The sequence below is a fragment of the Pteronotus mesoamericanus genome, unplaced genomic scaffold (assembly GCF_021234165.1).
Source record: "Pteronotus mesoamericanus isolate MK-2021 breed Mesoamerican mustached bat unplaced genomic scaffold, CSHL_Meso_final contig_468, whole genome shotgun sequence".
Classification (NCBI taxonomy): domain Eukaryota; kingdom Metazoa; phylum Chordata; class Mammalia; order Chiroptera; family Mormoopidae; genus Pteronotus; species Pteronotus mesoamericanus.
The window spans coordinates 792797-809710 of record NW_026555176.1 but is presented as its reverse complement, the minus strand read 5'-3'; the positions used below and the strand labels follow the sequence as shown (position 1 = coordinate 809710).

Genomic DNA, 16914 nt, shown 5'->3' with positions numbered 1-16914 from the left:
CTGAGCCACCCAGCCAGGACTATAGTTTTTTTAACTGAAGGATCTCTTCTTATTCTGATAGTAAGACTAAAAGAGTTAAAGACTTGAATAAAGCTCCAGAATTTCAAAGATCTTTGAAGATATACATCTTTGAAATTTGCGGAAACTTCTTTTGTGAACTAGTCCATGGTTATTTTGTATAAATGTTCCATGTTTGCTTGGGAAGAATGTGATTCACTCATTATTGGGTGCAGAGTCCATATATGTCTGAATCAAGCTTATTTATTGTGGTATGCAAATCTTCATAAATAAATAAGCAAGCTAAAAAGAAAGTTTCTGTGGTCTCTATTACCAAATTTTGTCTTGAGTCCACTACTCCTTACCACATCGTACACTTTGGCTCCCTCATCTCTCGTCTGGATGACTGTGACAGCCTTTCAATGCAGCTCCACTATCCAGACATTTGTACCCTATAAACCAGTGATTTTCAACTGGTGTACTGCCAGAGTTTTTAAAACATGCACTACCTGTGAGGCAGGAGATAGTCTGGAAGGAGGAAACTCCAGAGGTGCCCCAGGGCTAAGATGAAGAACATCAATAAAGGACAGAGACCCTCTTCTAAGACTGGTAGTTCCTGCTTTCTGGAAAAACACTGAATCCTAGGGAATTAGGAATGCACCTGCGCAGAAGATGCTACCTGACTCCTGCTTCATTATAATAAATTAGCGTTGTGGCACCCCCCTTCCTGGTGGCCAATCAAGGAAATCATGGGAGACCATGTGCACAGTAATTTTAAAGTAATATAACTACTTGTACATGTGCAATAAGAGCCCGCCAAAACTAGCCGGGAGAGACCTGCCCTAAAAGAATAAAAACTCTCTAGCCCCTGAAGTCAGGCCTGTTAGGCTCTGCTCAGCTTTGCTCTGCTCTACTCAGGGTTGGCCTGCTCCCCTGTTCTGTGTGGCTTAATAAATCTGTTCTCTTTCACTTTCTGCTATAAACTGTGTGTTCAGTTCAGTTTTTTATCCATGATCACCAAGAACCTGATTACCTGTGCCCACCTGTGACACTTGACTATTTAGTCCAGGGCAGTGACCTCTTTCCCCTTAGATTGTCAAATAAAAAAATGACAACAGCCAACACAACAATAGCCATCCAAGGTGAATAAATCAAAATTATACCTATCTTTTTGTTAGATCAGCAAAATATATATTTTTTGGTGTGCCATAAGATTTTAGTAATTAGTTGATGTGTGCCACAGATGAAAAAGATTGAAAATCACTGCTATAAATCATTCCCCTGCTCAGCGATCAAAGTGATATCTCTAAAATCGTGTCATTTACTTGTTAGAAAATTCTCTAATGGATTCTCATTGCAACTCCTTACACAACTCCTGCAATGCCTAGGTGACTTAGCCCCTCTCTAGGTCTCCTGTCCCTTCAGTCCCCTCTCCACCAAGCTCCAGCCATAATGCTTTCTTCTCTGTTCATAGGCTTGTCCTGATCATTCTTATCTCAATTTGCATTTTCTATTGTTTTTGTTTACAGGGTTCTATCCCAGGCTTTAGAGCTTAATTCAAGTCACCTCCTCAAGAGGCCTGCCCTTAAGCAAGGTAGCCTAGAGGTCATGACCACCTTATTTTATAGTAACTAGATTTCAAATTACATCATTTATTTACTGTTTTTTACAGCTTTGTTGCCTCTTTCTCTCTGTAGGACTGTAAGTTCCTTAAGGGTGAGGACTTTCTTGTTCTCTTCTATGTCTTCAGTGCCTAGAATAATGCCAGACTCATTGTAAAAGCACACTCAATATTTGTCATTATTAGAAATCGTGTTTCTAAATGACATTTAGTGATCTGATAACATTCCCCTGATGTGTGATTAAATGGAGAAATAAAGGTAGGATAGAAAACTATTCACTATAAGCCTGATTTTATAAGAAAAAAAACATAGACATTAAAAAAAGAAAGGAATAAACATAATTTTTTGTCACGTTTCTCTAGGTAATATTTACAATGTTAAAAATGTTTGTGCTATTTTATTATCAAAGGATGTTTTTCTAGTGATATGTGTGTATAATTAAGCAAGATGTCTTTCATGAAAAAAGTTATCCGGAGGGTGGATAGGGGAGAATGTAATGTATTGTTCCATGTATGTGATCACTCATACCTACTAAGCAAGCCAACTTATTCTTATTACTATTTAATAAAGTACAACTCTGAATATTAAAAGAATCTTTGTTGATGGGTATGTGTATTCTTGGTATTTTTTCAGGTTACTTCTGATTATGTCACTTTATGATTCTGAGATAAAGTTCTTTAAGACTCACAAGAATACAGACAAAAATATTTTAAGTTTCAGACAAAATGTACAGACAAAACTGACATCATATATTAGTATAAACTGAGAGTCTTTGGAACCAACTCAGAATTGTGGTTTTGCAATTACCCAAGTTATTTCTAACACAACTACTTTGCTTTTTCCTTCTCTTGCTTTTAACTTGGAAATTGTAGTGGTTTATGCAAATTTAATAACAGAGAGAGTCTTGGACTTTTACTGGCAGGGATTTTCTTGCACTACCCACTGTCATAATTGATTACATGCTGTACCCTGATGGAAGAACAGAATTTCTCAGCCAACAGAAAATCACCAATACATGGTAAACCATCTGCTTTATCCAGCATCTGAAAAATAATAATGTGACCAATGATCCAAGAGAGAAGGGGCTGCCAGGCCAACTGTGCCCAGTCTTCAATCAGCTTGATGTCTGAAGGTGGAGGGAGATTTGTTTTGGCAGCTGCCCTGCCGACATCTGACATCTGTCACCCATAGTTCCCCATTATTGCTGGTTCCAAAAAATCATATCTGCCAGTCAAACAGCTTTTCTACTGATGGACAGTTGAAGGATGCCTTCTAGGCCTGATGTGCTTCTGGGGAACTCCCCTTTATTTGAATACATACATCCACTAATCCCTTTTCACGCCTTGCCTTTTAGCTTGTCAGTTAGTGAGAAAAAGATTTCTCTCCAAGCCCAAGTTCATTGATCTTTGGAATAATGGCCGAAGCACTAAGTGGATACTAGGAAAGTTGTAAATGTGTATGGTTTTACTCCTGTTTGATCAAGAGTAGCCTCCTCCTTCAGGATCCACAGAAAAAACGATAGCCCCCTCCATTTGCATATATAACATTTGCATATAGAACTCCTTTAAAAATAATTAACAAGGTACTTGATGTGTTTGCATATATTCTTGTTGAAGCTTCCTGTGTATTAGGCATTTACATAGACTACCTCATTTAATGAATGCTCTTAATAATCCAGTGAGGTTTCACGTTGTGTATAAGAACAAACAGAGGCTCAGAGTTTTTACAGCCAGTAAGTGGTGGCTCTGGGATTCAAACCCAGATCTTCTTGCTTAACTGAAACTCTCCACCACAGCATCCTGACCCTCCCTGTCACAATATTCATGGCCATTGGTATGTACTATATAAATATGTGATAGAGTCAGCACTACTTCAGGTAGACAGGAGGCACCACGGGGTATTACTCCGTGGGAAGTAACCTGGGAAGGCCAAGGCTCTTGCTTTTTGCCACAGTTATAACAGAATGCTAAGAAAAAGGGAAGCCCTGTACAGCCCTGAAATCCTCATCTTAGTTCCTGAAAAGATTTAGTGTGTAAAGCAAGTAAGGTGATAGGAAGTGCCCTATCAAAGTAAATTTTCCATTGTCCCTTCATTTTGATTTCTACAGAGACATATGGAAAATATAAGTGATTGCTTTTAAGACATGTGAGGCATCAAGACTTTCCAGGAAAGTATTAGCCAAGATGCCCAGAGGCTCGTTGAACTGAGCCTTGAACGGAAACCTGCAGAAGCTAAGAGTTCTCTCACCACTCCAATGCCTCCGTGGCTGGGCGAGCCTAAACCACGGATGGCATGAGCCCTTGCAGGGCCTCAGGATATTGTATCTGCCATAGAATAATATTTTTTTGAAATAGTAATGTGTGTTTTTCTCCAGTATTTCCCCCTGCCTTTTCTCCCCGCCCCTTTATCCTGTGTCCCCTTTTTCAGGGAAGGGACGGGAAGGGAAGGTAACAAACAAAGAGCCAAGGAAAAGAATCTCTCTCTGGAAGTTAATGAAAAGAATCTTGATGTAAGCAAAGGCTTGAGAGAATGGGATGAGAAGAGCAGGGCTTCCCTGTCCCCTGCACTAGAAAGATGCTCTGGGCTGAGTAGGGGAGGGAGTGTTAAAGGAGGGTACCAGCGTAGATGTTGGTGGAGTCCCTGAGCAATAGGAACAAACTAGAAATGTGATTTTTTAAAAAAATGGCCTATGTGGGCTTTTGAGAGGAAATCAGAACCCATGCCCCTCTCCCACGTGGAGTTCCCCTGGAGGCGTGAGGTCCCAGAGAAAAAGCGGCTGCACAGCATACGGGACAGGACCTTAGACAACCTCTTGGCTCCGAGCCCCAGCATGATGTAGGAGCAGCACAATAGGTCTTTTATATCCAAGAGTAAAAAAACATCAAGAAAGCCACAGTTACAATGTTTGTGATTTTCTTTAAAATATTTCCAACGACACAGCCTCTGTGGGTGATTTAGGTAAGCTACACCCCAGATGCAACAAGCACTGCCTTAGTCAGCTCAGGCTGCTAAAACAAAATACCATAGTCGGGGCGGCGGGGGGGGTGGCTTAAACAACAGACATTTATTTCTCACAGTTCTGGAGGCTGGAAGTTGAGATCAGGCTGCCAACATGGTCGCGTTCTGGGGACAGCCCTCTTCCAGGCTGCAGAAAGAGCCAGCTAGCACTCCGGCTTCTTATAAGTGCACTAGTCCCATTCATCATGGCCTTATCCTCATGACCTAATCACCTCCTCAAGGCCCCATCTCCAAATACCATTTCATCCAGATTCGGCTTCAATGTATGAATTTGGGGGGAAACAAAGAGTCCGTGACATAGTCTAATCGAGATTGTACAATCTAAGGATGGTCCATTTGTGTCCTAAATCAGGAAATCCATAGTCCACGAGAACTTCTGAATCTTGCTTGATAATGCATGCTTTACTAATTAATCTCCTGAATCTCATAAATGCGATTTTATTGGTGAAAACAGCAGCCTGTCTACTATCACAATGCAAGATAGAAATGAGCCTCACTGAAATCAAGGCAGGTGTATTGACCTGCTTAGACCCTACAGAGACCCTCCTCACCCTGAGTCAACAGGATGAAGAATCTAGGGAGACTCGCCTGCTGCCTCAGGGCCTTGCTGCGCCTGTTTCTTTAACAGCCTTTGCTCCAATCACACTGATTAGGAGGCCTTCTGCTTGCTTGTTGCTGACTCCAAAGGTAAGAGAATCCTACCTTTAAAATGTTTGCCTGGAGGAGTGATTCTTTCATGGAAGGTGATGGTTGAGACAGAGGCCTGGGGATATCACAGCACTAGGGGACAGAAGACATGAACTGTTTAGGCCCTGTAGGTTGGTCTGCTAAAATTAGGACATTCTACAAAATTTAGTCTCAGCTTTGCTTTCATCATACAGGGTGGGACAAAAGTAGGTTTACAGCTGTGAGTATAAAAACAGAATTATTCTCGTATTATTATTTATTAATTATTGTATTATTTTCCACACAAACAACTGTAAACCTACTTTTGCCCCTCGTCCCTGTAATTTGATAGCAAAGTTGTGAGGGAGTGGCCTACACTTACCCATTGAAAATTTTTTAGTAACAGCATACATCAATCAAAAGAACTTAAGAATTTATTTTTGTCAGTATGCAAAAGTTGATCCTGAAGAGGCTCTCCCGGCCCCTCCATCCCATCCTGAGCGTGGTGACCAGGGGACCCAAACTAGAATGCAAACCTGGGCTGGAGGGAGAACCAGCTAGGGGTGGCCTGAGAGTCAGGTTCTTCCTGCCAAAACGAGCTTTAGGGGAAGACAGATACATCCTTGCACTTGTGAGTTCTGATCTGAGAAGCAGAGTGGCTACGCATTTATAAGCCAAATATCCTGGAAGAACCTGAACAGAATTACTGTGACTAACCAAGAAGCAAGGCAAAATGTCAGGAAAGTAAATTCTACTTCCAGGCTCTAAACTCCCCGACACACTTCTCCTTCGATTGTAAGGCCCTTTTCTTTCTTCTTGGACTTTGTCTACATTGAAGGTGACAGTCCGTTTTCTGATAATTTAATCATCCAATTCACTCCACCTCAGCTAAACATCTTACTCTTCCAGCTCAATTCTCATTAAGCAAGATAGAAATAAATCAAGCAGCCCTGTGTGGTGGAAGACATGTAATATCTGAAGTCAGCCACATTTGAGTTCCAGTCCCAGCCTGACTCCTTACTGGAAACTGTGTGACCCTTAATTGACTCAGCTGCAGCATGAGGCATCCAATTTGCTAGGGGGTTGTAGAAAGCTCCTTTAACACTACAAAGTGAATTTAGCTGCTCATTATCTAAAATCTCCCTTATCTCCGTGCTAAGTTTTGGCAGTACTCAGTAGCTCAAAGATTGGTACCTGTCTGTAAAATTAACTTTAAAAAGACCAAACCAGGTGACTCTCTGGCAGTCTGCTTTAGCCTTGAGGACAGAAAACATTTAGAAAGCTCTGGCTATGTGTCTGGTACTGTCGAAGTGCTGAAATGAATGAACCCAGGAGGTACTGTTACTATGTCACCCACTTCACAGATGAAGAAAACGAGCCACTGAGGGGCTAATAATGTACATAGGATTCCAGAGCATTCAGTCCACTGGAACCCTTGTATTCTTTACCACCCCGTTAAGTAGCAGTTGTCTGTGACTTCTTGTCTGTTATTTGCCTGTTAATCATTGAGATCAAGGAGTGCCTGGAAAAGCAGGTGCTGAGAAACCATTTGTTGAATGAGATGTTTGGTGCAGAGTGCCTGGCATACCACCAGCCCTCTGTTGAATGAAAAGCAGAGCCCAGCAGCCCCATGTGGGAAGGGAAATGATGAAAAATCACTGTTATTGATGGATGGAATAATGGAAGTGTAGCCGTTGCATTTTTCAACAGATTCAAGAATCTCACAGCTTTGTCTTCTCATGGGCTCATTATGATGCCATGAGGACTAAAAGCAAGTGACTGCAAACACAAACAAATACAGAAAAAAACTAATCTTTAACCCAGCCCACCTGGTGACCTTAGTATGAGCTGACATCTCCCCCAATTCTCAAAGGAATTTCAAAATTCTGGCCCAGCCCCAACTGAAAACCCTCAAAGAGATAAAAGAGATTACAAAGCCTAATAGGGAGTGCAGGTCTTTTTTATTGGGGGTAATAAAGTGGAGAGAGGGTTTCAAACCTTTTTGCTCCACCTGAGGCTTGCAGGAGTCCTACTTCACAGCCAGAGAGGTGAAACAGATACATTTTAGACGGCAGAGCTGCAAATTCATTCGGGCAGGGGTCTCCAACCATTGGGCTGTGGACCGCTCCTGGTCCGTGGCTTGTAGGAACGGGGCCACACAATGGGAGGTGAGCTTAAAGGTAATGCACTTGAATTATCCCCAAACCACCCCCCACCCTGCCCCCAGTCGGTAGAAAAGTTGTCTTCCACGAAACTGGTTCCTGGTGCCAAAAAGGCTGGGCAGCACCGCATTAGGGGACAGGAAGGTGACATCAATGAACGAAGCATGTTTGGTGGGGTGCTGGGGTGCTGGGGACCAGCAGGGAGCAGAGTCCTCAGGTGCAGCCCCCCTGCCTCTCAGGCCTGTGGCTGCCAGAAGGTGGGTTTCCCTAGCAGTTAAAATCCTGACTTGTATATGAAAGCTCTCATCTTATGTTAGTAAACAGCCCAAGGCAATTTAAATCACGGTGGGAGTCAAACTAAATACATCTGCAGGCTGGAGCCGATCTGCAGGCTGCCAGCATGCCATCTCTGAATTAGACACTGAAAAGAATCAGAAGCAGGCGTGGATCGTACCTAGTCAGACTATGGTAATTAGGCCCGTCAGACAGTGGTAATGCTGACAGAAGCAAGGTGAGGGACCTGCTGGTCCTACTGGTCTGCTGAAGAGGGGTGTTCGGTTCTGGGCATCCTACATCTGACTGTAGGATGAAGGCCCGCTGTAGGCCCTGCACACATGCATGCTTGGGTCCATGTTGCTCCCATCTGTGGCACTGGTGCCACCTAGTGGACTTTGTAAGAAGCACCCTACATTTGCAAATCCATGTTGAATCCTAGAGGCCAGAGGGTGATGGGGGACCAGGGTGACAAGTGAAAGCCAGAGCCAAAGCAAATTACAAAGGAAGTGCAAGTGTGTTTCGGATAAGCATCGACTCAAAGCTGCAGTGGGATCCCAAGGTAGGGTCAGAGGGAAATCGGTGGAGCTCTGTATTCTTGTCTTCTTGTCTTCTTAGGCTGACCTGTCCTGCTTGACTAATCCTGTGATCAGAGCTGCTTCTGCCCCTCCACTTTGAGAAGGCTCCTAGAGCCCAGAGGCCAGAGCTTGGAGTGAGAAACATAGAAGCCATGATTGAAGTTGTCATCTCAGAGGCACCAGCCTTCTTCTGTAAGCCTCAGGAGGAATTAGGCAGGTGGGAATCCCAAATGAAGTTTATGGCTGAGTTCATCCTGTTTCATGAGGATAACATCTGTGTTTATCATGTTAAAATCCACTAACTACATTGCGTGTGCTCATCAAGCTATTTGAATATTTTTCCTTCAATTTTTAGATCACTTCTCATCCCTTTATTTTTGGAAAAGGTCAAACTTTGTTTCGACTGTTTACAAACTATGCTGCATCTTACCAAAAGTGTTTTCCTAAAACTCACTTGCTTGAGGGAACCTGTCCCAGCTCCTCAGAAAGCACCCCTCCCACATTTGGGCATCACTCTACTCCCCAGGCTTTAGCACTTGCTGTTACGCCTCTAGGCAGTCTTGTGGCCCTGTGTGTCTGGTCTCCCCATGGCAAGTTTCTGAAGCCATGGGGCATGGGCTTTGTTTTCCATTTTCCCTTGAAGGCCCCACGTAAGCCCTGCACACATGCTTGGGCTGTGGCGGCTGCTCAGCTTTCCTTTTCTTGACACCCTGGCTCCTCGGCGCCCAGTCACCAGCAATTCTGCTATCATTGTTATTGCTGTAAGAGCAGGGGAGCAACAATCTGGTGTGATACTTAGCTTCAAATACTTGCTTCGTGACAGTATGTTCAGACTATTACTAAGCCAAATGAAACATTTATTTTGGTGTTACCTCTGTGTACTGAACGAAAGTTCCAGACCTCTGGAAAATTGTTAGAAATACAAACACACTCACTAGAGCACAAACAAAAGACCTCGGGTTTCTGGATCTTGGCTCCATCACTGATTTCTGCTTTTAGAAGGGGCAGTTTTACCTCAAATTTGAGCTTTTCCAGTGGTAGGATGACAGAGTGTAAAGGGGCCATTCGATGTGTCACTAGCCCAGTGCGGAGAGTGGAGCACCTGCTGCCTGCTCTCCCCACCCCAATCCCCCTCAGCCCGGGATGGGAGGCACCCCTGGTGTTGAGGGACGGCATGGAAGGGGAGGCGTTGCAGTGTTATTTACAAATACAGCCCCAATACTGCAGGGCAAGCAAATAGGGGTGGGGAGAAGAGAGAGGGATCTTGCAGATGAAATTGTGACAATGGGGAGGGGTGATAACCTGGGCAACTCCCTGGAGGCCCAGCAGACTCCACTAGGCAGAAACTCAAGGAAAAGTTATCCCTGTTTGCTTGTCAGCCAGAACAGATGATGGAGACAGAGGGGAATTTCTAGAGTCCTTGTAGGATTAAAAATCCTATTAGGTGTTGCTACTTGAGATGAACAGGAACTGTCTGACCCTGGGTGTTTCCAATGGGCAGAATTAATCTTAATGCCGACAACTCGTAATTAAGTTGGAAAACAGCTACAGAGAAAAGTTTTTACAGTAACATCGAGATGGCTATTAAGCCACTGCCTTTTGTGTTACCCATCGCTCCTGGGAAGGAAGTTGGTCTGAGGAACTGCGGTCCAGGAACTGCTGGGACCGGGACCTGGCAATTTAGTTGTGTGTGGACCCTCCCACCCCTTTCCCAGACTCTGCCTCACCACCTCTCCACCCCTGCAGCTGTGGCCCAGGCCTCAGGGGAAGGACACACATAAGGCCAGGAGTCAGATGGGAGCCAGGAATGCTGCAGGGGCAGGGCTCTCAGAGATGCCCCAGAATGTGAAGATGGCACCGAAGCCCCCAGGCGCCTCCCAAGCCAGGAGATGCTCACTCACAGCCAGGAGGGACTAGCTGGCAATAACCAGGGCCAGCATCTGAGTCCTTGTCACGATAGCAGTGACTTAACCCACCTTATGAAAGAGGGCCGAGGCGTCTAGTTTATAAGACGTTAGCATGGGTGACCCAAAAGGGGAAAAAAGTGCCATCAGTCACTTGCATTGCCGTAACAGGACGCACATGTTGGTTACCTCCCAGGTTAGAGTTGGTATTTTACATCGCTATCAATTGTTGCCAACAGAGTTCTGACATGAGAAAGATGTATTCCATTCTGGCGACTTCTGTTCTACAAATAAGTCAAAACGGCCACAGAATTTAAGTCAAGGTGAGTTTATTGTCCAAATAGCATTACCTAATTGCATCCAAAACCATTTTCAAATCCATCTTTTAAGCTAGTCAGAATAACATGTTATTATTTCTTAAAATCGCTTAACACTGAACAGATAGGACCTCTTAAAAGGCAGCTGACTATACCATGTCGCCATCATAACCAATAAAACATTTTTCCAAACTTCCTAAAAACCTTTTGTTTATACTGATCATGCTACTTTAGCACTTGCTAGCATCCCGACCAAATAAACACCCACACCTCTTGTAGAGTACATTGTGAGAGAATTACATTGACTCGATATGGCATCACACTCATTTAAAGCAAAAAAAAAAAATTATAATAATAATAAAAGAAGTCCAAGACAAGAAACTGTAACTGAAAGAGAGATCTGAGGTACATGGCACAAGGGTAACGAACATAATGGAAAAAATCCAATGGCCTGGTGGTTTGCTGGGGATTTAAGAGTTGGCCAGCAATCATAACTGAAACCCATTAAAAAATTTTTAAGGACAGGCACCTGTCAAAATACATTGGATACTGTAATGGCTACAGTCAGTAAGGCACTTTTTTCCCCCAAAGTAGGCTGCAGGCAAAGGAATAAATGATGCAGCCACAGCATGCATGGGTACATTTGCCAATGGCTTTGTGAAACCTGAGCCAAGAATCGGGTCTGATAGCCCAGCCAAGTCTAAGGCAGAGACACACAAATGTAGGAGAAGAGTTCTGAGAAATGCAGCTGAATGATGTTTGGCTTTAGAATCTCAAATCATGAAAAGCCACATGGCATGAGGAAGTCATAAACATCCTCTTGAGTCTTCCTGCCCCACTTCGTTCAAATGGACAAGGCATGAGCAGCTCTTGAAAACCACTCCAAGCCCACACAGGTAGAAGCCTGTACTCATTCTATAGCTAGTTTGTTGGCTTAAGGGGACTTTACTGTCTCAGCATTAATTTCCCTTTTAAAGCTATTCTCAGGGTTGGACTGTCTCAAAGATAAACAAAGAGGAATCCTTTTGGCTTAGAAGCCAACCGGCTTACTCAGACTTCCTCCCCATCCCTACCTCCCATTCCCACACTACCAATATCATCTTCTTGAACTAGAAAATCATTATTTACAGGATATAAGGTGCAAGTCTATTTCTTCTCCCAGCCCTACTCCCTTTGGCCCATGGAGAGAAAATTCCCCTGCCCTCTTTGAGAAACGTCATCCCATCCTACCGAATGTTCTCCACCTGTCAGTCCAAGCTCCCAGGGCAGTGTGGAGGCCCTAAAGGGGTCAGACTGTAGGGAAGCTACAGCTCCCTCTGAGGGAAGCCCACGCTGCTAGCGACGGGGTACAGGGTGATGCAGTCATGGTTGCTTCCTCCCCCAGCCTTGTCACTTAAGCACCTGTGGTCTCTGAGCCATGCGTGCCCCAGACCAGGATGATAAGAGGCAGAAGAGCCCCTTGTACAAAGCATGCAGTCCGAGGCAGACCCGGCTGTGAGACGTGGGAAGCTCTTCAGCGGGGTCCTGGGGCAGCTCCAGCATGAAGGCTCCTCCAAGAGCAGCCTGTCTCTGAGGAGCTGTCCTCTCAGCACATGGGACACATTCTGCTGTGGGATCTGTCCCCTGTTTTCACCTACAGGCTTCTTGGCTGTTATGAACCCGCATGGAATTAAATTATGCTTAGCATATATTTTTGGCATACTAGGATCCCCCCCTAGGATTTGGCCAAAATAGGGGAAGGAACAAAATTTGGCAGGCTAGGGGAACAAGTCAGCCCCCGCTGATGGAGAAAAACAAAAACACAGCAAGGAGGAGTAGAGATATATATTTTTTAAAGATAGAAAAAGATCGGAACAGGTTGGGAACCCCTTGAACAGGAGGTGAAAGAGAAAAATAAAAACCACAGAACTGAGCTCCTCTGGGACAAAATCTCCTACCAAGGAAACCAAGATCAAAGGAGAGGGTGTCAACCACTGACACATCAGAGTTCCTTCTTTTGTTTAAAGGAGGGAACAGGCAGGAAAAGGCAGACATCCTAGCACCTTCCCCCTCAGCAACCCCACACCTTCTATGATGCTAGGCCAAGGACAGGAAGTAGAAAAGGCCAGAAGGCCCCCGTGGCATCCGGGGCTTCAGGAAAAGTAGAAAGTTACAGATGCAGGAGAGTCTGTTGGCCTGTTTCCTTCCTTGCCAGGTTTTCTCACTTGATACTTCTTCCACCTGAGCCTAAGTCACTATGGAGTAAGTTTGTCACTTTGGAGTAAGTTTGTAGCTCAGTTTGTCTTTAGGTTCCAAGACACCCGAGAACTCTAGGGACCACGTGTTGCTCCATTCTGTGGAACTCCTCAGGGCCCAGAAGGGTGTCCTGTGCAAAGCAGGCTCTTGATAAAAGACCACATCCTCACTCTCCTTTCTTCTCCAAAACTTCAGAATTCACCACTCACTACCCTACCAGCCACTCCCTAGAATTTAGGGTTATGCTAACTCACCAAGTCCTGAACCCTTCTAAACACCCCGCAAGAGTCTCATTCACCTGGACTTGCACCTCTGTAAAGAAGTAGCCTCACCGCCTCCCTTCAACTACCATCCAGTATTCATCTGACCTGTTTTTCCAATCATGCCAATTAAATGGGATTTAAACCTAGAAAACATTTAGTGCACTCAGCAGAGGGCCTGGCCTTGCACAGCACTTCCTGTCTCTGTCTGACACAGATGGGAGAAGGAATTCCCCATAGCACTGCATGCTACAGATTCAGACCTAGAAGAACCTGTGATTATTGTAAACTGGGGATGCCCCTTGTCAGGGAAGGAGAAAGGGAGGGAACGGTCCTTGCAAGATGAGAGGACCCTGGTGAGGAAAGCCCTGCTTTATTTAGAAAGAGCTGTATGATGAGGGTGTCCAAGTGAGTGGCCTGTCTCCTTATACCTGATACCTAAGTGCAAATTATGAATGACTTCCTCGTCCACTGCATAAACATCTGTGCTCAATGTCTGCTGTGTGGGGAGGGGAAATCCCTTAGTTCAATTGTATTTTTTCCATCATGATGAGGACACCAGTCAAAATGGAAGCCTGATGACTCTCACTACTGAAAAGGTCCCTGGGTTTGAGAATCTGGCCCAAACCCACCCTGCCCCCTACCTGAGAGGGCATGCGGCCTCCTCCTGCCTCCTTCTTCCCCCACACTCATGGGCTCCCGAGCAGAAACTGTACGGTTGTGAGGTATTATGAAAACAAAAATGTGAATCATTTTCTTTTGTAGCTATTGATTTTGTCCAGTAAACCTGAGGTAAAGAATACTCTGTCTTTGAAGAATGTGATCAGAGGAGAAGAAAAACAAAACCAAAAACCCAAAAGGAAAAAAAAAAAACCCAACTGTGAATACGCTACCAGAAGATAAACTTATGGAAGGGCTTTTCCAGTACAAAGAACTCATATCTCAACCGTCTACTTCGGGACTTGGAATTTAAGCAGTAAAATAATATATTATAAAAATGTTTATAAAATAGCAGCACACTTTGTGAAAAACATTACAGCTAGGTACTGTTAATGTGAATAAGGATGAATGATCTTAGCTTCTTAGCAGCGCAAAAAAAAAAGTAATAAAAAAACTGAACACAATAAAATGAAAAATAAGAGACGCTTCGATTTTTCTCCATCTTCAACCCTCATACTATGAAACAAGGCAGAATCTGTGTATAAAATAATTGTTCAAAGCAGCCCTGTTCTGATTTTTCTTGTTTACTTAAAGGCAAATATTTTAACAAATAGCTTCATCACCTGTCAATTATAATTGTGCAAAAAAAAAAAAAAAGTTGTTGCTCCAACCTCTTTGCTAACTGAACACGTTTAAGAAGTGGAGAGGAAAAAAAATTCAAGTACACTGAATACACCTTTGCAATGAAATCAACAAAAAACGGAAAAGGGAACAAAATGCCACACTGATGTTCATCTTTCTGTCTTTGCACCAGCAACAACTTTTCTTTCCATGTCCAAAGGAGAAGTATATAGGTGGGAATTAAGATCTTTATATGCCATCAAAATGATAACAGATCTTTGTTTTTAGGCTTTACTGAGGAATGTTGTGATGGGAATGTCAGCAGAAAGGGCTGTCTCTTCAGTCCTAGCAGGGAGACCAGAAACATGTACCAGAGAACGTCAGATACCAGAAGTGAATAGTACCAGGACTTGGGGGTGAGAGGGGACGGGGCACCAGAGAAGGGAGGAGTCTATTCAGCATGATTTGCATAAACCATCCCATCTATCCCTCGGGAACAATTTTTCAAAGTGCTTTTCGAATGGAATGGTTTATAACAATGCTAAACTGTGGACCAGACATGCCAATCAGCACCAAAAATTAGTTTTCTCCTAATAAGGGATGCCAAGGTCACATTACTCTCTTTAATTCGTTAGAAGATTCCTTTCCAGATCCCACCCTTGGTCTCCATCTGCCTCGGTTTCATGAGTTTTGGTAGTGGCCCAGAGCTACATTGACCCCTTCAGACAAAATATGGTGGTGTGTGCAATGAACCATGTTTGGAAGAAGCAGCAAGATGTCAAAAAACATAAAACCCAGGATCCAATCACCTGTGTCCAACTGGAAAATAAACATCTTTTTTAGGTAGCAGCTACTGTAGACAGCAAGAGTTCCTAACGAGAGATCCAGCAATGCTCCTGACTTAGCAATAGGTGGCCGAGACCACAGGTGCTTCTACATCCAAAAATGGTTCAGTCACGCTGAGAGACTGCTTTGTCCTCCCTCCTCACCGTATCCCTCCTCTTTCTAATTCCTTCTCAAGTTCATGGCTTTGCAATCTAGTCATGCCATCAATGGCATACGCGGTTCCTTAAAGTTATCCTAAAAGGGGTGTATATGTGCTAGTTTACAACATGAAGAAAAAGTCTCCTCTAATTAGTTCCCATATTGCAGGCATACATTTTCTCTAGCTACTCTGCAGTTTTCCTGTAAGCATTTTACTATTACTTTAAACATAATCAAACAATAACTGTTCGCATACACAAGGGATTCCTTTCTGTTGTACTTCAAATAGGCACCAAATGCTTTTAATTATTCCATTTTTATAGGACCTTTTTCTCTCACTTCTAAAAGACCTTTCAACACAATCTAGGTGGGGGTAGAATTTTTTTTTTTTTTAAGTTTCATCCTAAAACATAAAGAACAAAACAACCAGAGAGAAGGAGAGAACAGATTGGAACACGTCTCTCCCATGAGGCCCGACTGACATCCTCACAGGTCAATATCCCGCACGTCTGTAGGGGTGCTGGCTTGGTCCAGTTCATCCTCCGACTTGGATCCATCCCCCTGCTCCTGGCGAAACTGCTGCAGGTTGCTGAGCAGCACCACCTCAATCTGCTCCTGGCAGGCTTTGAGGCAATCCTGCAAGGAAAATGGTCCAGACCAGAGAGCTTGTTAGCAACACTAACAGGGCATGGAACATTTGATGAACACACACACACACACACACTTCCAACCTCCCATAATTTCATGCTAGTTACCCAGTAGAAATTAATGCGAAGTAAAGGAGATGTATGTGTTCTTGAAGGGTCAGTGGAACTTCATTACGCCAAGCCCATGTTTCAGTGTCACCTGAGAGCTTGTTAGAAACGCAGAATTTCAGGTGATTCGTATGCACAGGACAATCTGAGAAGCACTGTCCTGGATGATGAGCCACAGATGGGCACACAGTACCCAGTGATCTAAGGGCCACAGGATGCTTTCTGCTTGGGGAAGTTGGGAGGGGGCAGAGGAAAGGGGGAGGCCAGCACTAGTGCTCTAGTACTAGGCAAACAGCACCTAAGGGCAAGAAGAGAATGGGCTGAACTGTGCTGACCCTCACATACACTGTGCAAGTGCTGAAAAACAAAAATTCTATTTTTCTGCTTATTTATCATTCCCTGAATGCTCATGAAAATACAATGCAGAATGTTTACAACATTCTGGACACTTGTACTGTCCAGTTTGGGTATAAGCAAGAATTTGCAGGATTGCTCTGATATTAGTCTATATTTGGTAGGGAAAATTCCTAGTGTGCCTGCCCCACGCAGAGGCTTCTGTTAGCTGGCTGACGCAGAATGCAACGGCAAGTCACGGGCGTCACGACGTGGTGGGGAGACCACATCTCCTACCAGCAAGCACTGGGACAGCTGAAGGACTTGCTAGTGGTTGTGTCTGACCTCTGTCCTCTGCAAGGCTGCTTTTCTGCACTCTTGTCAGCAGCATATACATGTGGAAAATAGTTCAATGGACTCTGCCTGGCCCTTTTCACTTCCCACCTGTCAGTTTTCCCTGTGCAGGTTTCACTGAACAGAGGTGACTCTTTGCCTAGCACAAAAGGATTATCTTTTTATCCCAAAGATC

At 44.1% G+C, this 16914-nt stretch overlaps 1 protein-coding gene across 1 annotated transcript in view; it reads right to left on the bottom strand.

The window, feature by feature from the left end:
- Positions 1-10591: 10591 nt before the first annotated feature.
- The window catches only part of CCND2 (cyclin D2), a 28792-nt gene continuing 22469 nt past the window's right edge, over positions 10592-16914 (bottom strand). The window contains exon 5 of the mRNA XM_054577953.1: positions 10592-15933. Coding sequence (XP_054433928.1) covers positions 15784-15933 — 150 coding nt within the window. The 3' untranslated portion in view covers positions 10592-15783. The remainder of the gene's footprint in view (positions 15934-16914) is intronic.